Source organism: Melospiza georgiana, chromosome 7 (assembly GCF_028018845.1).
Source record: "Melospiza georgiana isolate bMelGeo1 chromosome 7, bMelGeo1.pri, whole genome shotgun sequence".
NCBI classification, from domain to species: Eukaryota; Metazoa; Chordata; class Aves; order Passeriformes; family Passerellidae; genus Melospiza; species Melospiza georgiana.
The window spans coordinates 18,591,025-18,616,218 of NC_080436.1; the positions used below are offsets into that span (position 1 = coordinate 18,591,025).

Consider the following 25,194-nt stretch of genomic DNA (forward strand, 5'->3'; position numbering starts at 1 on the left):
ACTTCTGAAGAAATCTGGAATGTCTCATGATCACAGACAAATGGGAACAGAGTGTTGGCTTTACCTCTGTGTACACTGCCAGGGAGATTTGGCACAGAATTGCACCTCCACACACCGTATCTCATATATGTCCTCCTACCATCATGATGATAGTAACCCCGTTGCTGGAAAATTCTGTTTTAAGGGCATTTTAAACTTCCTAAGCAGTAGATGGCAGTGCATACTGAATGTGGGCACTACATGACTAAATACCATCAAAATACGACTCTAGTTAGAAGAACTTCAATATTTATGTAGGTGATTAGGAAAAAAAGGCCTGTAATACATTTATGTATGCTAATATATGTGACTATTGTCACAAATATAATTTCTTACGCTTACATTTAGAGTTTTTCATTAATTTTGTTTCTTTCATCTTATTTTCTCGAGAATTTCACAGAGGAATTATAGGATCTCTGTCCTGCTTGTTTTCAGAAATCCAGTTACAAAAGAACCTTCCCCCTCTCAAATAGCAACATCAAATAATTAAATTCCTTTCATTTTGGCCATAAAGCATCTTTCAAATTCTTAATCCTCAATCCCTTAAAAAGCAGCCAGTTGGACCCACAAAGGGTGTGTAAATTGCATATAAAATTGTGGTTCTTTAGTCCACATAGGCAATGGCTGTATACACTGTAGGACAAGACAGTAATGGGCAGAGTGAGCAAAAGGGCTGCTTTGAATGAAAAACTGATTTAGTGTCCTTGACTGCTCTAACAGCAGTTTGTGTGCATGCAAGCAGCAGCACAGATAAATCTATTAGGATCACTACTCAAAAGCTCCAATACGCAGCTCCCCAAAACATTTAATGAGAGATTGAGATGTATCCACAGTTTTTCCCCATAAACTGAGTCTGTGCAGGGTTAGAGCAGAGAGTAAATCTTTACTTGACAGGCTATCATTTCTGCAGAGTTTAGAAAAACATACCAAGTGCTTGATAACAATCATCAACTCTTCTGCCTCAATATAATCTCAGCAGCATTAGCATTATTATTTCATCATAGTTTTGCCATGAATCAGACAAGGCTTGTGTTACAGGGCAACAGTAGACTAACAAGCTAGAAAACTTTTTTAAAAACTATATTGATTGTTAGCCCTTTACCTCTTTTATCTCTTTCATTATAGGGTCACAACATCTTTGCTAACTTGTCCTCTAAGGACTACAGTGACCTTATGCAGCTTCTAAAGCAATCGATATTGGCAACAGACCTCACTCTGTATTTTGAGTAAGTATTGGCATTTCTGGTATTTGATGAATGAAAATTCAGAGAACTTACTCTAATGACCTATTAAATACCAATAAGGATATATAATATGAGAAATTAGTGTTCAGCTATGGTTGAAGAGGTTTAGTCCAATACTTAGTATCTTTTAGACTAATAGATATGTCTCAAGTGTCCAAATAAGTTTTGCTTTAATGTGTAACATGTCTGCATCAACCAAAAGCAAGTGAAATCTTAGGTTTATACTTCAAAACAATTCCAGGAACCAGTTGTAGCTCAGTTCTATAATTTTTCTGTCCCTTCTATGATCATTTCTTCAGGCACATAGAAAATCAATGACATTTGAGAATTCTTTTCCACCATTTCAGCATCTCTAAACATTTGTGCTAAGAAATATTGTGTTTAGTTACAGACCCAGTTACAGAGGTAATGAAGGAGACACTTTGCTGCTTTGAAGATGAATTATGCCAATTCACATCACATGATGAGAACAGTCTTAAAAAGCTTAACTGGGAGAACTACACTAGGATGTCTCTCACCCAGATTCTTCCCTTTCCTTGTTTTCAAATCAAATCTCAAAGTAGATTTCAAGTTGGTCCTGTATTTCAAATATTGTTAATTTTTACCAAGCTCATCCCACTGAGGATGTGTGGGAGGATGCACGTAGTCAGAGGAGGAATGGTGTCACCATCACAGTGCACTTCTGACATCTGGCATTAGCAGTGCTGACAGATGTGCAGTTTCAGTGCACTGCCTTCCCAGTCATGACAATAAGTCATCCTTAGGAATTTTTGTTTGGTGTCTATTAGCATTCTATCCTGTCTGTCTTTCTGCCATGTCTCAAGTGAAATTATTAGAGTCCTACCGGGGGAAGTTTAGCTTAGGTATTAGAGAAAAAAAATTCACTGAAAGAGTGGTTAGACATTGGAATAAGTTGTCCAGGGAGATGGTGGAGTCACCACCTTTGGAAGTATAAAGGAGTTGTCTTGATATGGTGCTTAGGGGGAATATGGTTCAGGGGTGATGATGGTGGTGCTGGGTTGATGGTTGGACTTGATGACCTTGAAGCTCTTCCATTCTGTGAGATACAAGGACCATAGGTCCTCTTGTCTCATCGTAAATCAACGCTGCAGAAATGTTTTGTGCTCTCAAGGAGGACATGAGTGACCAGGACTGAGAGGACAGCGGCCCTGGCACAGCTCCATGTGCTCCCCCTGGCCAAGATCCTGGAGACCCTGGAGGAGCCAGAGGGGGCTCATGGCAGTGCCTTGGGATAGACCCCGTTCAGACCCAGATGTGATGGAGCTCTCTTCCCTCCCTGCCTTAAGCTGAAAAACTATGTGGTCAATTTGTTTGTCTAGTTCAAGTACAGAGAAATAATGTCCAAGAGGGACATAACTGAATTTCGAGATTATTTTTTCTTACTTGCATAATTGATTTTTCATGCTGCATAAATCAGAAGACTTTTAGCAAATGAGGCCTCTTTACTCAAAAGTCTGCAGATACATTATTTTTTCCTCTTGTGTTACTAGGATTCATTAATGAGGTGGTAACTATGCTAGTTTATTTCCAGAAGTGCCTGAAAATCACTCTCTAGAAACACTGGTGCTTTACATTTCTTAAAACCACCCTATGTGAACAGCTGTTTCTACACAAGTACCTAATTTGTTTTTTCAGTTTGCTACGTCATCAACATTTTTGTAGAGAGGGGAATTCTCATATCAGTATTCTTAAAATGACTGAATCTAATGATCACAAGCTCCAGGTAATAAAACAGCAACAAAACTGTTGCAGAGCAAGACTTTATGACCTTCTCAAGGCTTTACTTTTATACAAACAAACAAAAAGATGACTCTCACTGAAAGATCAGATGGGAAACAGTTTATAATTCTAGATAACGACACTTGCAGATAATATGAAAAGTAAAAGCATGGAGCCAAAATGAAGTTTATGGAAATTCATCCAAATGATGTCTTGAGCCAGTGGGCTGTAGAGCAAATGAATTTGTTATACATAGGAAAACAACCTCCCTTCAAGGCAAAATGCAGCCAGAGTCAATGTTACCCAAAAACCCTAGAAAATTATTATAATTCAGTTTGTTTCTGAAATTCTGCCATATTATATTTGCTTATTAACAGAAAACCTCATCATTTTGGATATAAAAAAAAAAAACAAAACAGTAGGAAATGCTAAATTGTTTCATCATACATGGCTGCTTTGCTCTGGTTCAGTCCTTCCTACACTGAAGTTTCGCTGTAGAGCTGGACTACTACTTCTCTTTTAGCCTAACATAAGGCCTTGAGACTCACATTTTCAATTACCATTTATGGATCTCTACATTTTAAATTTAAATATTTTAGGTTTTTAGGGTGTCACCTTCCTGTGCTTTCAGCTTAAAACATTCTTGCCTGGTTTTTGTTCAGGAACATATGAATTTCTCAGAATATCCAATATTTCAAAAGGAAATCTCTTATTTCCCAAAGTATAAGGGATTAGATATCATGCAGTCATTTATAGCCCTCTTCTCGCTGCTGAATGAAATCCACTATAGAAAGGCTCTATGGTATGAGTGACTGGTCATATATATAACCGTGAGAGTCAGGGACCAGAATAATGCAACCTGCCCCACACCATGTTCTGGAACACAGAGTTTCTGGAAGTGTGCATCTCCTTGTATGCAAATATGTACTGGCTGCCATGAGACTGCACTGTCAATAATCACTGTCCAAAGTTTCAGTCTAGTTGAAGTAAACGTAGAAAATACAAGACTGCAAACTCTCTCCTGTTCAGGAACCTAACTACATTTCCTCTTGACAAAGAGCACAGTCTCATATGAGATGGGGCACTACACTGTCCCTTAGGATATAGGTATTTATTTGCTTTCCAGCTTTGATACTCATATGATGTGTCACTGGGGGAAAGTTGCTCCAAGTTTTTGTACCTCAGCTTCTGTTACATCTTGGGCAGGATCTATTACATATTTGTAGTCACACTGCAAGCAGTAAGAGCTGCTTGGAGTCTCAGTGCCATAAAAGATTACAGACTATGATGAATCAGAATTTTGATGCTTAAAGGCAACAATCAAGCATTAATATGTTCTGTCCATCTCATGTTTTGTCCCTGTTTGAGGACATGAAGAAGGTGTGAGAAGACAAACCATGGCACTAAGCAGGGAGACCTAGTGTCTGGTCTGTATGAACTATGAACTCAAGACAGCAGCAGCTCCTGTGTGTCTCTGTTTCTATCTGTGTGCTGGAAATAACAGGAATTGCACAGCTCTGATAAACCCTTCAGGATATAGAAGTAAAAACCATTTTGCAAGGACAAGAAAACAGAGGCATGTGTGTATTTCTGGGGTGTTTCTATTGTCTGTCTGTCCACTGCTGTAGGTGAGCATTTCATGCTTCCATGGAAGACTGAACATTTCAGAGCCATTCATTTCCTTATTTGTGGAGACCATAAATCCAATATTGCATTTACTAGGCAACTGTGACATTGATAAGAGACATTTATAGAAGGTGTTCGGAAATTAGTATGTTTCGCTTAAATGGACTGTCAGTGTAACGGCCTTAACAATAATACATGAGGTGCAGTGATTCCGTATCACACAGAGAGCTGTGGTTCTGCTGCAGTGCTGCCCTGCAAGTGTCTTATTTCCTTCTCTGACAATCTGGTTTTTTGCAGGAGAAGGACCGAGTTTTTTGAGCTTGTCAGTAAAGGTGGTTATGACTGGAATATAAAAAACCACCGAGAAGTATTTCGGTAAGCACCGTTTTCTCTTGCTTTCTGGTTATTTCTAAGTGTAGCCATATTTGTTAAAGGAATGTCATGTATTGTGGACTGGAGGCTTAGAATAAAAGAGAAAGTATCTTGTTTTAAAAATACAATCCATGCTATGAAATACATGGTATGATTTTTTTTTCAACATTAGCAAACAGCTGGGATTAATCAACATGACTTCACCTTCTCCATATCTCCTACACACTCAGTCCTGTTTTCTTCCCTTTCTCCCAGCCTCACCAGTTCCTGTTCAACCCTTCTGCTCTTTTTCCAGAAAGTATCAATATTCTGCCTCTCTACACAAAGATCTTTCCTGTCTGTTTCCCTGATCCCTCTTCCTCTCATCTGTCTTTTTTCACTAGCCATGCACTTCTCTGCTCTTCCAGTGTGTACCTGGGAATTTTCTTATACAGAGTAATCTTCCAGCCCTCAGGAATGCCCTGAGCATGCATCCTATTGAAAACCTCAGACATTGTGGGTGGTTTGAGTAGATCACACTTTGTAGACAATAAAACGTGTGTATTTGCATATGCATGCCTGGTTATGTCTCATTTTATCTGACATTTCATTAAAATTCTGTTATCTTTTGGTCTTTTGACAAAATATTGGCCATTTTCTATTTTCCATACCATTTCACCCATTCCTAATTTTAGATTCGGGCAATATATTTGATGCTTCATTTTCAGTGCCCTTGTTCTTCATTTAAACTTTCTTAGACTTTTATCTGCATCATGTACTGTACATAAACGCTTTCTACAGCTGAACGGTTTCCTTCTCCTAATGCATATAAAACATGGTTGTAGCTAGATATTAAACTACAGTGGAACCGTATAGCTCACAGTAAATCTTCAATTTTTATTGTAGATGAGCAGTAGAAACTGCTTAAACAGTGTCTGGGATGCCTCCTGTGATTATAGGCTCTCTTGCTACCGCAGTCACTTACAAATAAGCATATAAATTAATCCAGTTGCAGGTGTTATTATGTAATAATACCCTTACTTATATCATGTGAAGCACATGCTTTCTAATATATTATAGGTGTTAATGTAAGTAGTGTTAGAAGTATTGCAAAATTAGCAGTTACTCCCTTGCAATATCATTTCTTTTCTACTGTGCAATGCAGAATACCAAAATTCATCATCTTATGACCTGCAACACATTAGGATTCTGAGGCACAATTGTAATGTAAAAGCCACGCTGATGGCTAAGATTTCAAACATGTCATTCTTTTCTGGAGGAAAAGAAGGTGCCAGGGCTGACATTTTATATAGGTATTATTTATTTATGCGTCCAGAGCAGAGTTGTTTAGAAATTCAACAAAGGTTGATTCAGCTTGTATTGTTCATTTCTGTTTTTCAGATCAATGCTAATGACAGCCTGTGACCTTGGAGCTGTGACCAAACCGTGGGAGATTTCAAGACAGGCAAGTCATGATTAATAGCAGGGCTGGGAGGAGGCGGGACTGGCAGGACAATATTCCCAGGGCCCTGGCTTGCAAGGGACCAAAACTGGAATCAATTTACAGCAGTATTAATGCTATAAAAAAATAGCAGGGGGTTTCTGCAAAAAATGGTTTATTGCGTAATCGTTCCCTGTACACATGCTGCTGTGTGCATCTGGCTTTACAACCTCTTCTTTTACTAACATTTTAAATAAATACCCAAAAATGGATGGATTAAACCAAAGAGGCATGCAGCCACATATAGCTGCATTTACTTGTTTCATCCCAAAGTTTTCCTTGGCAGTAGTAGGGTCTTCCCTAAATCAAAAATACCAACAGATTATCTGCAAACTTTCATTTGCATAAAATCTTCAGTAGATATGATAAAAGAAATGTATTAATTTTCTTAAGAATGTTGCAAAACTCCAAGTATGGTATAGGGCTTTCTTTTACATCCTGTACCCCTGTACCTAGAAACCAACAAATAAAAATTCAGAGTCCTGCTGCTGAGTAGGCTCTTTAGAAATATACATAAAAAATAGATCCAGCAATCCAGCATTGGCAAACAGGTACAATATAAGAAAGTGACCTGCCCCAAAACTCTTGTCCTTTGCCCCATGATTTTCTTTCTAGACATCTTTCTCTACCCAGAAAACCATCCTTAATATTTCCATGCCAGTCATTCTCTGTCCTTCAGTGAGGCCCAGAACAAGCCAGTAGAAGACAGACTGTGTCAGGTTTTGGAGGAACTGACAGCATCAAGAAACAAACAGAAAACATACCAGTGCAGCTGGGTTTGGGTACACAGCTGGAGGAAGTTTGGTCTAACAGCAAGTAATAGTTACAAAGATGAGGTGGAAAAGAGAAAACTAGGCCAGATAACTAGACATGCAGGAGCAGGCAGATTGCTTTGACAAGGAAGTATTAGAAGCTGAAAAGGATCTCTGGAAATTACATGCACATCAACTGAATAAAACAAACATTTATGGAGGGAGGGCTTCACCTCAGCTTTCAGTTTTGCCAGGTGAGTCTTTTTTGCTTTATCAGCAGACTGTGGCAACAGTTCTTTCTAAGGCTGTTGCTCTACTTGGCCAGAACATAGTCACCTTGCATGGAAATCAGGAAAGCTGCTTCTATCCTGCAGGGGGAAATTGAGTTACAAGAATTTTCATTGTCACCTGGCCACTGCTGCAGTGTGTGCAATCCCTCCTCATTTTTCCTCCTTAACCCAGTTAGCTTCTGCATTTTCATTGACAGCCAAATGTCAGGCAGGGTCTGCTTTCCTAGTTGTGAATCTTTGTGCTGCGCTGCTGAATTAGTGCTGGAGTCTCTGGCAAACTGGGGATTTTTATACTTGTCACTCTTGAGGTCTACAGGTGAAAAGTCCCCTGCAGCTTAGTTATACAGGTTTACTTTATATTGAAAAATTCCACCTGGGATTTCTTGAAGCATTACCCCATTGAGCAGAAGTGCTAGTAAGTCCACAGAGGTAAAACAGGAAATAGCTGAACCTTAACTGTGCCACGAGAAAAAAACCAAACATACTTGAAAAAAAGGAATAAAGGCCAGATGTAAGATGGAAAAATTCAGGGAGAGAAGATTGAAACAGGTAAAGAAAAAGGGACATAAGGAGAACAGGAACTGAATAGCACTGAGGGACAGGGATGATACTATGCCTTGATTATTTTTATACGATACACTTAGCAAACACCTAATTGCTGATAAGTTGTTCAATTATTCCTCTTATCTGGGATATTGATCCAGAATTTTATTAAGATTTAAGAGTACTTTATAACATCACCTATTTCCAAATCATTTTGGTACTCCCCATTTCAACTGCAACAAGCTTAGCATTTGTGAACGTTATCTACCATGCAGTTGCTAAAGCAAGAAATTTAGAGATTTTATGACATACAGGTTCTCTGCTTAGTTTACTCTCTTGTGTCTTTGCATTATGAAATAATTTCCTAGCTTAAAAGCAATACACTGGCATGACAGGAGCTTTAGTATATGAATGCCTCTTCAGTAGATTGGCTTCCAGATTTTTTGCATCTGAAAATGTCGCATGTGCTTACGTTCAAAGCCTCACATATGACAGGAGTACAGTACTATATCAGACTTCCTAAATTTCCTCTGGTTTCCATAACTAAATTTAAGTCTTGTCGTCTTCTAAAAAGCACAGAGCTCTGCAGTGAATAGAATATTTTCATTTGCAAGAGTCAGAAAGATGCATTCTAATTTCCAACCTACCACTTCTTGATTTTAAATCAAGATTATCATCACAATCTGAGCCTATACTTAGATATCCAGATCCTATATTGATGACAGTCATGGGGAAAAAAAGTAAAGCCTAGTGGAGGAAAAAACCCTTTATGAATTCATGTTAGATTAAACAACAGAGAGTACTGCTTAATTAAGTTTCTTTGATAAGTGAAGTTGTTATTATAGGGCAACAGCCTGTAAATAACCAAAGAGCTCTTGCATGTTTTACAAAGCATTTTTACAAATGTAATAGTGGATGCCAACAAGAAGCTATCATTTTCTGGTTTGGTCTCAGTTCTTAAGTTGTTATAACTGCATTGAATGTTACCTTGGCAGTGCAATGTAATTCCCCAAGTCCCTGTGCCTGACTATGTTTATACCCCTTGTATGCCCAGTTCAAAAACCTAATGAACACATGCCTGACGTCAGTCCTGCAAGTGAGGTTATTCACTTCTGTACAGTCAAGCACAGGCTGAAGTCATAGTCTGAGCAAAAACTCATTATCCTAAAGACTGTGTAACAAAAACTCTAATCTTTTACAATGACTTTTATTTTAGGCTGCTGAGCTGGTAACCAGTGAGTTCTTTGAACAAGGAGACAGAGAAAGATCTGAACTCAAACTCACCCCTTCAGTAAGTTTTTTTATCATTTCTGAAATAGTTACTAATTTGAATAAGGGGAAAAAATATCAATGGGCTCATTCAGAAAAATGAACTGTATTTTGTACATAGAGAAACCTCTGTCCAATAAGGATATGCATTTATAAACACATATAAAATAGCTCTCAATCAACACAGTCACTTTTGCCCTTTCACAGTCCTTGAGCCCTTTTACTAGTTTTCTGTATCTATTCCTAAGATTATCCTATTAGTGAATTTTCTAAGCAGCAGGTGTTGGGTTTAATACATAGAAGTGAAGTAAAAACTCACAGCTACCTATGGAAATCAAAATTGCCAGATTTACTTTATGTTGCAGCTGTATATCTGTGTTATTTGAAATGCATTTCTATAAGCATACATGTAAATGTACTACTGTGATTGAAGGGATAAAATGGAATTGAGTGGAATAAAGTCAGATAGGTATAAAGTGTCAAACAAGTCTCTAGGAAAGTCTCATAAATATTGTCACTGAACAATTAGAAGAGAAAGTCTTATCCAGGTTGAATAACTCAAAATGTGGAGCAACCATTATCTGGAGGCAACAGGAGAAGGGTAACAGAAAGTACAGAATTCTACAGAATTTACCGGGGAGGAAGACTGCCAGCCCAGATCCATCACTGTTTTGTTGAGCTGCAAAACCCTATGTGAGAAAAGAGAAAATTCTGCTCAAAGGTATCTGTTTTACATTCCTACAGGAGGTTACTTACCACCTCAACTCCAGCTGTGGAGCATTTATTTTACACTACAGAATTATAAACACAGAACACATTCAGCCTAAAAGTTTCAAAACAGAATTGAAAATAACCAGTTTATTTTTCATGCAAAGCAGTGAGAAGGCACCTGCAGAGATTGATTATGGTTTACAAAGTGTTCTGGTTGTGAGAATTTGACCATAGCTGCAAAGTGCTGGATGATGTGTCTGTAAAATACTCAGTGTAATTAAAGTATGACAGTTTTGTTTCCTTCTCAATTCAGGCCATTTTTGATCGGAACAGGAAGCATGAACTACCCAGGTTGCAGCTTGAGTGGATTGATAGCATCTGCATGCCATTGTATGAGGTAATTTTTACTTACTGCTCCTGTAGAGTCCAGAGGAGATTATTCTTGTGTCTCAGAGTTAGCTTTCAGAGCAGCCTTGAAGGCTGTTTGAACTCTTGTCTTACTTTGACTTTACCAAAAGTCTGAATTCCATTAAGAAATCTTCAGATTCCCTGAATCTGTCTGTAAATATCTGTAATGTCTGTAAATTCCTCTCTAAGGTATAAAAGCTGATAGGGTTTATTAGAGACAAACTGATTCTCATCATGGTGAGGTATGGAGCACTAGAGGGACAGTCTCGGTAGGTGCTGTCAAACTTGTCCAAATCTGTGTAATGCAAAAGGAAACTCAAGGCTGAGCCTTTGTACTTTCTTCTGACCCTAAAGGCTTGGCCTAGAGTGCACCTTCCCAAACTGCTACAGGGCATTCTAGGCCAACCTTTAGGGTCTGTGATAAAACAATATGTTGTTTAACCTGTGCTGTTTAACTCAGAGTTTACTCTTTTAATTATGCTTCTGCACAGACTGCCTGGGTGCTTGGCACATGGTGTGTAAATGCCCAAGTGCTCCTCTATTAAGACTAGAGATAACCACAGAACCATTAAGGTTGGAAAAGACCTCTAAGATCATCGAGTCCAACCATTAATCTGGCACTGTCAGGTCCACACTAAACCATATCCCTAAGCAGAACATCTACAGGTTTACTGAACATTTCAGGTACAGTGACTCCACCACTTCCCTGGGCAGCCTGTTCCAATGCTTGACCACCATTTCACAAAGAATTTTTTCCTATCAGAACAATGCTTCTGCCTTTTTAAATTAAACAGCTTCAGGATATGACTGAAACAACACAGACTGCCTTATGCCAGCAAAGACTGACTGGCCAGTGATATCTGAGAAAAGAGGAGGATGTTCTCATTCAGCATCTTTGGGGAACTGCAGCAAGTTCTCCCTGTTCCCACTGCACCCTAAACTGCCCAAGACCTCAAAGCAATGAACGGGTCAGTGATGATACACAGCAATAACAGCTCCCATGTTAACATCAAAATTATCAACTTGTGCCTGAATGTAGCTTCCCTACCCACAAATAAAAATGGATTCGCAGTTCCTTTCATTTTATAGACCAGATATAAAACCAATATCATACAATAAGGACACAAGAAGGCCCATAAGAAGGACAATGTGCCCTCTCCCCTCCATAACTTGTGGCATATGAGGCTGCCACCATGGAAATAATGAAATTACTACCCAGCAGCAATGGCAATTCCTGTTGTGACACAGAGAGCAGACACTTGTGTAAGCAACAAGCCAGGCTGCTGCTTTGCCAAGAGATCCTGTCCCTTTCTAAGGCCAGTCTTTGTCCTGATGAAATAAATTACAGCTACCATCTTCAAACAATTAAGGCAAAGCCAGCAGGGAAGAAGAATATACACCTATATTGTTTAAAAGACCAAGAACATTTTAGACAATGTGGGGGAGGGGTGATGGACACTGATCTGGGACAGACACTCTTTAAAAATAATGTCTCTTTCAATAAAATAGCTCATATTGCACTAGAATGCATATTATACCAGAATTCATTATTTCTAATGGCATCTGTAATCCAAAAATGTACAGTAAAGCAGGAAGAGCTGATAATCAGCCCATCCTCTGCACGAGAAAACTACATCTGAGCACTAAAGCTCTGGTTAGTTAGCTCCATCTTAGCAGGAGATCTCTGGGGAATATATTCACATCTGATTTCCCTGCTTTCCACTGTGTTTGCATCATGCTGTGCAGCCATTAGCCTGCTGCTCAACAACTTCAAAAAGAGACACCATCAAACCTGGAAGTCATAGCAGCACCAGCCTTAGGGGTAAACAGAAAACTTCATGCCATAGTATCACACTGCAGGAGATTCTCTCTTCAGTGTGGAGCCAAGTTTTAATTTTCATATCCAGCTTAATCAAACTTCAACACACATACCCTGTCAGCAGAATATTCAGGCACTGTAAATCCACTGTTTAGGGCTGGCTGAACATTACAGCTCTGGCCATATCCTAGATTTTGGGTTGGCATATTTTTACATTCTTTGAAATTCTTGCCATTGTAATACATTACGGGAACTGCATGTGAGGAGAGAACAGGTTATATCACTACAAATGCAATATAAAGAGATGGAGTGGCAGCTCATAAATCAGTAAAATATTAGTGGTACTATAGCTCACTACTACAGTACTTAGAAAAACCATGTTTGAAAATACCCACAAACATTTGATGCTTATTTTCATACCAAAATTAAAACATTAAGCCATAGAGAACAAAATCAAGGCTTTTCTATTTATTTTCTTTTAACACTAGTGATTAGAAATCCTGAATCCACATGGGATTCTATAGCATCCAGATCCCCAAAGGGAATGCTGTGGGGAATGCACCAGTTCCTACCAATGCAGTTGCTAGAGCAGGACCTCATGCTGTGCTCTGTGTTATTTCACACACACACACACACACAGCAGAGATCCCAGCAACCACTGAATACTGGCAATTCTCATTAAAGTGAGATCAGCAGAGCTCCCTGAAGTTCTTTGCTCAGAGTAACTCCCAAGAGCAGGCCATTCCTGGCAGCTGAGGATGTCTGAAGTATGCAACACTGAAAGAACTTCACAGCCCAAACTTCCAGGGGTGGTCTGATATCATCCCAGTGCCTCTCACAGTACCAGAACAAACTGCATCCTCTCTGTGGTCCAAGCTAACGAACTAGGGTACACCAGAGTGCCTGTGAGGAGTGCCTCATACTTAAAACAATATATAAACTTTGCAGTACATTTTAGTTATGGCTTTTCTAGTCTTATCATTTTCCTCAGGTCTGAAACCTCCTTTGTGGAGATTTGGCTCTATCTGCTCTGCTTTCTGCATTTCCTTAAGATAGCTCAAAACAACTCACTTGGAGGTGGCAGCAGTTCTCCCAAGTAAAGGGTAGTGAAGTCTCCTTTATTGGGGAACATGGATCACATTCCTCTGCTTACCTGGCTAGAACTGTCCCTGAGTTTGCCCCCTTTTTGTGAGAGGTTTACATGTGACTGGCAAATCACCAAGATCTATGCAACTTCCATTAGCAGTCCTGTCTGACTGCCCCTCCCACCCAGAAGAAAGAAGGTCAGTGATACACAAAACATACTACACCATGAGCCACAGTAAAGACTGAAGGTAGATATAGATATATATTTTTTAAAATTAGTATCTGGAATTATACACAGTTTTCCTATATCTAAGTGTCTAAATCAAAAACATTTGTGCTTGCTTTGTAAACCTGATCTTGCTCCTGGCACAAGGTAAGCCACAGCTCTGCTCCCTTGCTCTCTCCCCTATCTGCTGTTCAGTGTAAGAATCAAGCCACTTCCAATTTCATATCTTAGTAATCAAATCTATTTCCTTCACACTGTGGATCAAAGGTCTGGGAAGATAAAAGCATCCCAATTTTTTGTTCATTGCATTTTATAACACTTAGGATATTATAATTTTATTACTTACTTTTTTTGTTACTGTAGTGATCCCAGATCAGAGTATTTATATGTAACAGTGGAACTTTTGCCTTGAGTAGCAGAACAGCAATCCATTACACTGAATTTCAGATTTTAGGGGCTTTAGTTACACTTTACTGCATTACATTTGCTCTTCATTCAAAACTGATAGTAAGGAAAGCATTTATAAGTAGAGATGAGAACCAAGCTTATTAGAATAATAATTTCTAAAGAAAAATGCAGTTTTTTGAAATTGTAGAGTATTTCAAACCTAGTAATGTAGCTTCATTTTGTCAGAATATCCTAGAAAGAGGAAGTACATGCAATTAAAGCAGAAAATTTGAAGCATCCCACTGAAAATAAAACACTATGGCTTTGCTGACAGCTGTCTTCACACAGAGAAAGTATTCTGTACCTATTTATAAGCGTTTGTGTAACAGGAAACGGAATTTTGATCATTAAGACAAAATCACCCCTCTGACCCTCCAGTAAAGAGATGCTAAGAGTTTCAACTCTAACAGATTTCTCTTCTGGACTCTGTCATTCATGTCTTCCTAAGACAGGATCAGTCACAGATTTTTTTCCCAACTCAGATAAGATTTCTCTGTGGGGAGCACACAGAGTGGCAGAGTGAAGATCTTATTCTTTTAAATCATTATATTTCTCACAAACAACATCAAAGCTTCAGCGATTCACATCAAACAAAAGATGCTAACAGAAACCCAGCTCTGTTCAGGGCATTGTTAGGCAGAGACAGTAGCACTATGAATAGCAGGGCCAAAGGCCATGCACTCTGCTTCTGGGCAGATAAATACATAGTCAGGTAGTCAGTGACAATGACAGCAGCTATTTAAATTTAAGGGAGATGTCTTTGTGGAAGATAAAGCAGCTCATGGCTTTTACAACTTATGCGTGCCTGAGATTGCCCTGCTCACCTCTACCTTGGTGCTCCCTTGAACTGCTCCATTTTAGTGCTATTTTTAGAGCTATTCAAGATTTTCTTGGGTATTGAGAACCTCAAGCATATAACAGAATCTACAGAACTGAATTTGCATTACTCCATCCAGGATTCTGGGGGGCATTTGGGAAAAGTAGAAACATTCAGCCTAGCAAGTACTTTAAATGTTTTGAATGAAATGTGGAGGAACAGATTCCTTCTTTATCACACTGTTTGAAGGACTTAGAAATAAATTCAATCGATCTGTCTGCAACTCCAGGAGCTCTGATATGCCTGCCTTCCTATAGAAGATAATGTCTGGCCTTGTAATTAAATCTATTTGTTGTCTATGATAATGTAGCAAGCCTATATTCTGCTTGTAAACTTGGATTAAATGCACAGGGTGGCTGGCATAAGTGGTAGAGCCTCTATGAAGCACACTAAAAATGCACAGAAGTCTTTAACAGTTATGGCTTTCTGTGTTTTAACTTCTCTGCTTCAAGAGTTGACTTTGACACTTGAATTGGAAGTACATACACACACCATGATTTTTCTTTTTTCCAAAGGTATATACTCTACTTGAAATGATTAAACAGGAGATTAATTCTCCTTCCCAGAGAACGTTAAAAAGGTGTTCTTCAACAATCATGCTTACACTGCTATATCCTGATGCAGCCCTTCCTCAGTTAGCACTCCTATCTCTTTCCCTCCGTCCTTCAATTGCAGTTTTGCATGATGAAATAACTGTATAAGAAATTCAGGGTTTGCACCTCTCCTCGGAGAAGCCCTGCCTGTCCAGAATGGACTGTAGGCATGGCTTAGTCCTTACCCAGGCAAGAGTCACTGCATGCAGCCAACACAATGACTTCTTCCTTCAGTTGTTTCTGTTCTGTCTATACAATTAGAAAAGCTTCTAAATTTTTCAAACCAAATTTTTTTATCTGTATGAACATTTTGGAAATGGTTTTCCACTATTCACCCATACCTGGGATTGTTGATACAAAAGTCAGGGCACTGCTCTTATATTTTAAGTTAGCAACTAGTCAGGGGGCAGAGAACTCACCAGCTGTTCACCATGCACCTATATGGACAGTCCACGAAACACGTTCTTAAGTTGTCAAGTATTTTAACAAAACAACAACAACAAAAACAAACAAACAAACAAAAAAAAAAAAACTCAGGACCAAGCTGTTTGGAAAGATCTGTTCAATGGAAGCAATTTGATCAGCTCTGTGAGCCAGCTTTTCCTTTGTACCATGTTGAAGGAAGAGGAAGATAACTTTTAATAGATTCTAAAGAACACCATAAAGATGCACTCTTTTGGCAGGGCTTATTTCTGACCTTTGATTTGGACACAGAGAGTGGGAGATAAAGCATTTGTGCTTCCTGAGAGCACCTGGATGACAAGGAATAGTAAGGCACATCAGCCTGGGATGCAGTTTGTCATACCAGGGACTGAGGCAGATCAAACAGATGTTGGCAGATCAAATTAGTCTCCCTCCCTGATGAAATCCAGTGGGTAATATTATCCGAGGAAGAGCAGGTGCAACATATTTTGCTGTGTTTGTAAGAAATTTGCTTCAGAGGAAACTTAATCAGGCCAAATGCCAGGGGGGGAAGTTGGTAGCTAAGGATTATGTTAGGAATAAGGGTTTGGCCCACAAAAAAGAGGTTTTTGGCACAGTAGAAGGATCTCTTTGTAGCCTTGAAGGAGGAACTTAAATAGGTTCAGCACTTTCCTTGTTTTGTTTCTTGTCTACTGATGATGAATCTATGAGATTCATTCTATCCAGAATGAATTCTGTGGAACTTGCAGAAAACTCAGATATTATCCATGTATTAAAACTTCCGGTAACGGAACAAGCATTACCAAATAATTGTTCTTATCTATTGTCTTTATTCTAAGCTTTTGTCTGCTACTTTCCTACTAATAGAAAAGGTTAAGAAGGGCTATACAAGAAAGAAAAACTAGGAAAAGAAGAAAGAATTATTTTATTTGCAATTTCCATTTAAGTCTGTCACTATTTCACAGGAAAATATGGAGAAGTAGTTTTGGTTTCAGAGCAAAGATTTTTTTGTCTGTGACTATCATGAACATCATTTTTACAAAAGGTGCAAGGATCCTGATCCTCTTTTCCTGCTTCCTGAGAACAAGAAAGGTTTCATTTTGCCCTTGAAAATTAGAATAATATTTTTGCTATGGTATTCATAACTTGGTGAGATAATTGACGCAACATTGTATTACAATCAACAATTTAAAGAATTTACAAGTTTGTCCAAAATGTTTAGAAGAGGCAGCAGAAAAGAGTACTTTTTTTTTCCCTTCAGACAAGAATACTTCAGCTTACTTCTGAGTCATCTTATCCCAAAACAGTCTCAGCTGAAAGGGCAGTTCATCAACAAAGGTATTTGGGACAAGAGAGAAAAGCAAACATTTCCCATTGACTCCAGTGAAGCTAAGCTTCACTAAAGGCTTTCACCCTAGTCTGAGAGAAAAATTGAATCATTCATAATATTATAATTTCTGTTGCTGTTTTACTTAGAATTATCTGCTCAATGTGTTGTGAAGGACATGGCAATCATGTATGGAAACGTATATAAAGGTCTGAGGAAGTAGACTGAAAAGTTGGCAAATAAGGTAGAAGAGACAGCCAATAGAGAGAACTCAAATTGTACAGCAAATCTGAAAGAAGATGAATGGATAATTTAACAGCCATTCAGTTTTCAAGAAAGACAAAGCACAAACTACATTGCATCAGAAAAGGACTAGAAATGATGATGGATGAAACACTTCAAGTAAGTGTCTAACACAACAGAATCACAGTTGCCTGCAGAATTCCCAGCTGAGGGTAAATTCAAAGAATTAAATCGGCATATGAGACTGATATGATTTGAAGAATTTTTCAAAATCCATTTAATAGCAAGGCAGAAGACATTGATCAGCTACTTGGTTAAAATGTTGAAAGCAAAGGCGTTAGAAACATTCTGTCTCTGGCATGCTTCAGATGTAGAATCAAAACCATGAACAGCAGAGTTAAATAAGTTGTTTATGAAATAATAACTCTTCTAAGCAAACCCTTGATTTCATGAAATTGTAATGAACAACAGATGAATCCTTTGCAACTGTAGCAATACATCAGCAGAGCTACTTCAGTTGGTCCCATTCCTTCAGAATCACTCTCCCTTTGGCTGCATGTGTGTGATATTGGTTGGAGCACATTTTGCTACCAGGAGCTCTGTACATACTTTCTTCCCTGAAATACCCAGCACATTTTACCAATGGTTAATCTTCATTTATAATCATCCCTCTGTAGTTTACTTCCAAAGGAGTACAGTATTATTCTTGCCAGTGTACCATCACCAGAAAGAAGCTTAACATTAATTCACAGAGGAAGAGCAGAACGCTTGTGCATGTATTAGATCAGTTTCCAGTCACAACTGGCCTCCATCCACTAACAATTTTTAGAGAGAAGCTAAAAGAAACTCCTGTTTTCTACAAGGGAAATTAGTAATATATTCATTTCTCCTAATTACATTTTTAGGCATCAGAAAAAAATTCCCTGATAGAAATGAAAAAGTAATCCACTAATGCATTATGTATATGATGACCTGGACCTTTCCTCATTAAGCCCTAAAAGGAATAAACAAAGTCCCCTTCAAACACAAGGAGATTGCAATAATGTTTTTTTCATGAACTCAACCCCCTCACAAATACTGTATGTTTTTGAAGAACATAATGATTAAATACAGTCCTGAATCAGTAGGGCAAATAATTAATTCATATACACACACAGTCAAGGGTTCATAGAAGTTAATCCCTACATCTTCTCTGTATCATTCTCTGTATGTATTTGTCTTCTGTGTTCTACTATGGAAGGTAGAATTCTAGCAATGTTTTTGGGTTTAGTATATGGACATATATTCAGAAATGCTTTTGGGTTTTCTAAACAACTTCCACAAATTATTTGTATTATGAAGATAAAATCTGTGGATGACTGCAGCACAGGTTCCCTTTTATCTGAACTAATCTGAAGTTCAAGGACTTTCAGATAGATGGCTCACCTTTGGCCTATGTATTCTCATGTGAAAGCCACTTCAGCAAAACTCAGGAGTCCAATTCAGCCTTGCTGTAACTGGTCATGACTCTCTTGACTTCAACAATGCTTCATATGCTTACACTGAGTCTGAATTTATCCCCATGGCTTCTCGGTCACTGGTCCTCCCTTCCAACTAAGAAACTGCCTACATAATAAAAGTGATTCATTAGAAAGCACTGGGTTCCAAAGTAGAGTGAACACTGAGACCTATAACTTTTTTATATGTGCTCAGTCATAAAAATGAATTTATATGGTCTTATTCCATAAACTCACTTTACAAATATTAGCCCCGCAACCATACTTTCATGAGCTGTAATCTTGTCAAAGCTCGTAAGTTAAGCAAGGTCAGAACTGGTCAATATTTGGATGAGAATCTCTGGCAGGGAGGGGGCAAAAAGAAAAGTCATGCAGTGTTTGTAAGTTAGGACATATTGTGCCCCTCTTTAAAAAGATTTGGTACTAGTCTTATAATACAAGAAAATTTGGTATTTGCTTTAGCAATAAGTTTAGCCTCTGACCACAGCTGTGCTGCATCTAGGCAGTTTCACTAATATCCTTGCCCAGAGATAAAGATAATGTAGCAGATGAAGTCTTCTTCCCCCCACACCCCACTTCAACCCAGAAAGTTGGCACCCAGAGGAAGAAACAAATGCCTCCAGTGCTCCCCATCACCCTCTCTCTGAAAGGGGTTTGTTTCTACTACTACTGTTTCTGCATTCTATATGCTTTATCTACCAAAATATACATCTCTATACACAAGGAAAGAAAGAGAAGAAAAACCAAGCCACTCTGCCCTCCTTACCTTCTCCCATAAATAACTTCCTCTGAGTATCTTATGCTCTTTCCCATTTGTGCTCTTCCTTCAGGCAGCCCTGCCCCTCTCCCAGGTGCGCACAATGTAGTGCTGAAGTGCCGTTAACATTTTCTTGTGCTGAGGAGTTTATAGATAAGCAGAGCTATACTTTGGGAAAGAATGCTGTGGGCAGAGTAGTACACAGTCCCAAAGGACATCTAAATAATTGAAGGTGCTAAGAAAAAGACACTGCTATACAGTAACTTTCTGACAAACAGCTTAGTCACACATCTAAGGTAATACATGGATGCAGAAGGGAACTGCAAACCCCTCTGGCTTTTCCTAATGCTGGAGCAGGCAGAGCATCCCCCACAGTTTATCACTCTGCAGCTAAACAGCTTTTACAGTAAAGGGGCTGGAATGGGGAAGGTCACCAATCCTGTACCCATTGCTGTGCACAAGGCACTGCAGGGAAGGACTGCAAGTGGGCAGTGACGTCCCAGGGGAGGCAGGAACTGCCCCAGGCAGGGCTCCCTGTCCCCAGCCTGCCCATGGCACCAAGCAGGGATAGAACAGGGTGTTCCTGCACCTACTGAGGCTAGGTGGTGGTATCCCATGTCAGACAGCTGGTGAAGACCCAGCCTTTTCCTAGGAAGGCAAGTAATAAATAAGGTATTAAGAACCTAGATACCAAATTAGACAGATCATAAGCAAAGCTGTTTGTAAGAGGCATGCATCAAAAACAGTAGCATGGAGGAGCAGTACATCAAGGGGTTCTCATTCAGTAAAACAGAAAGCAAAAACTGCAGCCAGGAGGTGGAAAACCCTGACAAGGCTACAGCCAAATAAACTTAAAGAGTTTTGGGAATAAATTGGTGGTTTAATCCGGATCAGGAACAGGTGCAATGAATGTAATTCAGTAAATGGTGCAGACCCTGCCAGAAGGGAGAGAAATGTGTTGCTTTTGAGATAATTTCCCAGAAGCTTCATAAAAGCAAATTGATTACTGGAGTTTAATAATTAAAACAGGGCCAGATATATAGTAATCAAATGAGTTTTTAATTACATCTCAAGAAGAAATAAAATCCAATTTGTGCACTTTGTATCAGAGAAGCCCTACTGAAATGCTTTGGTGGCTGGAAAAAATAAAATAAAAGCTAATTTCCATAGGAATTATAGTAGTCAGTTTAATTAAAAGACTAGATCAGAATGAAAAAATCCCAAAGTGAAAGGATACTAAATACAGATGCAGTGGTTCAAACATCAAATCAATGTCTGAATAAAGACATTTTATAGACCAAGTACAAAATCTGCACTGTCAAGTATCACTAACCTAAATTAATGTGTAACAAAATAAAGTTTCTTAGAATTACACTATATATTTTGTACGTATTCCATTGAATTAATTGCTGGTGCCATGGTAAAAATTAATATCAAAGACATGGTTTATTCTTTCTTAAATACTCCTTATAATCTGTTTCATCAAAGTTAATGTTAGTAGTTAACCATTCTTGTTATTTACCTGGTACCCTCTGTTGCACCTGGGTTATTGGACTCTAATGTCCGCTTAGATCTATATTTCGAAGAAATAGATGTGAATTTACTTGCAGATTTAAAATGAGTTTACAGCTCATAGGATAACAGTGATTACCACAGAACTGTGGGGGCGCTTCCTGAATCTATCCCCAGCCTACTTGGGCTCCTGGTCCCTGCTGCAGTCAATGCAAAGCTAATTGCTGCGAGCACCTCGAGCACTCGCAGCCATCCTGGCACAGTCCGTGACAGGGCTGGCTCCTGCCATAAGCCACGGCAGATGCCAGTGCCTGGAGGGACAAGCACAGCAGGAGGTCATGCCCAGACCTCTGCAATTGCTCCCTGGAACTAGGCTGGAAAACATCACAGTCTTGTGGTCAGCCTTGGCAAAAAAGCAAGGTTACAGAAAGGACACAGACATAGTCGAGAGCTGCACAGCCACACTGACACAGAGTCTGCAGTCCCAGTGAGCTCCATCTTCTCTGTGCTGCCTGCAGCTGCTATAGGTTCCTGGGTATAGTGCATATATATAGTGTATATAGTATATATACTATATATGGAGAGAGAGAGAGAGAGAAAATATAGTATATATGTATATACATATACATATATATATATATATATTTATATATATATATATATGCACATACACATACAGGAACAGCCTGTACTGCTGTTTTGTGCAGAACATCTTTGGGCTTACAGAGGTTTGAAGCATACCAGTTTTTAAAGACTGATTTAACCAGCAGGCTGCTTGCTTATATGTATTTCTTATTATTAAGTGATTTGATTTTTTTTTTAATTAAAGGTGTATATTGGAAAAAGACTTCACAAAAACTTTTTGAAGGTACTGGTTGTGCACAGAAAGGATCTGTCTGATATGTTGCTGTCAAGGGCTGAGTATCACATGTGCTTTCTCTAGACACTGAGCCAGCAGTGGTAATGCAGGTGCTAATGGTAATGGCAGTGAGCTTTTCAGATACTCTCAGCTGTTTATAATACATTACTGTCCCTCTGTTTTAGACTCTGCCAAATCAGGTTTAAGGAATATACAACAGTCTGAAATAAACATATACAAATGCAGAGTTGTGAGGCATGGAAATGGGAAAGTTGAAAATCCTTATCTATTCTATAAAATGAATGACCATCAGCAGCAAGCAATGCTGTAGGGGGCAGAGGCTGCAGTGAACCCTGCCTCTTACCCAGGCCCAAGACTGCAAAATTATCTGCCCAATCTGGGCCATATTCTAAGGAAATAATTTTGAAGTGGATTTGATTCAAGTTCCAGCTTCTTCCTCATGATGTGATTTTTCGTAAGTGCTGAGCATTCATATTTCCTTCCGAACTCAACTGAAATTGCAAGTTTTCAGCACGTCTTAAAATCAGGCCATTAACCCTTAATTATCATATAATAGCTCAATTAAAAATCTACCAAGACTTGCTTCAAGCCAAGCTCCCATGGCTTGCAAGCCAGCTATAAAAAAATCCAGTTCTTTAGTGTTGTCTGGGCTCTGGGGACCATTTAAAGCAGCTCCTGTTAACCCTGCTATTTAAAGCAAAACCCGATCAACTGCAAAGGTACCTGCTCCCCCTTTCTTTTCATTTTCTTATCATTTTCTGCACTTCTAGAAGAGCAACTTTTTCTATCTTCTTTGTCCTTTTTGGTTTTTAATCTGGCACCAATCCTTTCTTTCCAATGACAAATACATAGTTTCCATGCTACAGGAGAAAGCATGCTGCCCAGCTCTCAGCAAAAGCCACTGCTTGCTAACCAGAAAAGCTCCAAAAGAACACTCTCTGTCCTGAGAGGACACATTACCTGACCACTTGGGAGGCAAGTGGTTAACCCATTCCTGACATCCAGTGCTGCTGTTAATTTCTGTCTCTCTTTAATATAGATACAAAACCAAGTGAAGTACTTGTGGTCTTTGAACATAAGCAGGTGATATTAAAGGGGAAGGTAAAATAACCTGTAGCAAAAGTGTGCAGGAATTCCATAATTCGGGGATATATTCAAAGCCAGATGAAACCAGATTAAAGATTCTTACTGGCCTCTGTGACCTTTGGACTGGATATGTAGAGAAGAGGTGATTTCAGTGCAACCTCAAAGAAAACTCATTCATATTTCTTTAATTTGAGCACACAGTAATTGTTTTTTCCGCCAGCTTGGGAAAGCACAGTACTGTTGTGGTTTAGTCATCTATGGGAAAAAAGAATCGAGCACGAGGAAGATTATTTCAGCTTTGTCCAGCTTGTCATCCAGCCAGTGGACCTTCCTGCTCATATATGCCATAGCTGGCAGCCTCAGGCACTTGGGGATCCCTCAAAAGGACTATCTTTAAGGATTGCAAGAAAGCTAAAGTAGTTGAGCAGCCATCTTTTGTGCCTTTTTCTACACTTTTGTGGATTAAAGACTTATGTAAAACAAGTCAGATAGTTAAAGAGAACTAAATGGGGACAATAAATTTACCCCCACAGGTATTTACAGATGGGAGTGAGGAGAACAGGGGCGTAGTGCAGATTAAACTCTTTTTTTCTCCCTGCTATGCCATGGATATACTGTATTTTTTCTCTCATCCTCTTTTTAATCTTCTTCCAGTGTCTAGTGAAGCTGAATGTGAAACTGAAGCCTATGCTGGACTCCGTGGCAGTAAATAGAGGTAAATGGGAGGAGCTGCACCAGAAAAGACTTCCTTCTCAGGCAGCATCCTTGTCCTCCTTTTCCTCTAGCTTCACCACGTCCCTCAAAGACATAAACTAAGCCTGCAAATATCAGTGTCACTTTACAATAAGAGCTGTCTGAAAGGTTTTCATGTGCTTAGACCCACCATTTTTTAAGAAATGCTTTCCCAGACATGCCTAATTGATGGGATATTATCTTGATGGCAGCACAGTTTGCTTTTCCTGGAAGGCTTAGTGGGACTGAACGGAAGCCTGCAGTGGGATTGCGCTGGGGTCTGGAGCGACACGCAACACCAAACAGAAGAAGCGTTCACTCAGCTCCACTACATTTCAACTGCTGCTGTAAAAATCTGTAAAGCTGACAACAGACTGAAATATAAGAACTCACAGCTTAATAAAATTAATAATACAGAGCCAGGACTGGGATGCAAGCTGGCCAATTCATATGCAAGGAGCTGCAGAAAACAGAATAGTGTGTAATTACATTGTTGTTTTGCATCTCTTCAGTACATGTTATGAATCAATTATGCCTGCTTTTGTGATGCTCTTCTCTTACTCTCCCTCCTCTTTTATGCCTGAATGTTCTGAAAAGCCTGCTTTGTATTCTGAAGAAGTATTTTTTTACAACAAAGCTTCTTAGTGATTGATCAGGGCCTTTAGAATTGCCTACCTTTGCTACACTTAAAAACAAACTTTATTATCTTTAAAAACACCAAGCTGTCCCTTCTTCCCTGAGAAATTCATATTAACACTGCAGCAAATTTTTCAGCAAGAGAAGTTTGCATAAACGCAAAATATTGCATGGTAATTTTAGAGTGGGTTGTTTTTTTTTCTTTTCAAAAATGCTCTTATAACACATTCCTTTTTTTTTTTAATTATAGTGTTGCCTAAGGAAAAGATTAATGGGTTTTTTTTTTTTTGAAAATAGAATAAAAATAAAAAAGGAAATCTGTTGCTTTGTGCTTCAGGTTTATATTACATTGAAAAGCAGAACATGGATAAGCCTTTCTAGTATAATCTCCAGTAGAAATTAGTATTTTGAAATGGTAGAGATGTAGAATATCATCACACTGGACCACCCCTCTCTTGCAGTTCTTTCAGTACAATTTCAAATGCTATTACTACAGCTAGCACAGCACTAGTCAAGGCTCACATGTTGACACCCGTGGTAAAGGTGTCCCTAAAAATCTAATCAAATATGATAGGTCACA

The 25,194-nt window shown here is 38.9% G+C and overlaps 1 protein-coding gene across 2 annotated transcripts in view; it reads left to right on the plus strand.

Moving 5' to 3' along the window:
- PDE11A (phosphodiesterase 11A) overlaps nucleotides 1–24,864 on the plus strand; it is a 104,283-nt gene extending 79,419 nt beyond the window's left edge. For both annotated transcript variants that reach the window (XM_058027981.1, XM_058027982.1), the window contains 6 exons: nucleotides 1,165–1,265; nucleotides 4,947–5,024; nucleotides 6,402–6,465; nucleotides 9,303–9,377; nucleotides 10,380–10,463; nucleotides 23,901–24,864. In XM_058027981.1, coding sequence (XP_057883964.1) covers nucleotides 1,165–1,265; nucleotides 4,947–5,024; nucleotides 6,402–6,465; nucleotides 9,303–9,377; nucleotides 10,380–10,463; nucleotides 23,901–24,062 — 564 coding nt within the window. In that variant the 3' untranslated portion in view covers nucleotides 24,063–24,864. The remainder of the gene's footprint in view (nucleotides 1–1,164; nucleotides 1,266–4,946; nucleotides 5,025–6,401; nucleotides 6,466–9,302; nucleotides 9,378–10,379; nucleotides 10,464–23,900) is intronic.
- The last annotated feature ends 330 nt before the right edge of the window (nucleotides 24,865–25,194 follow it).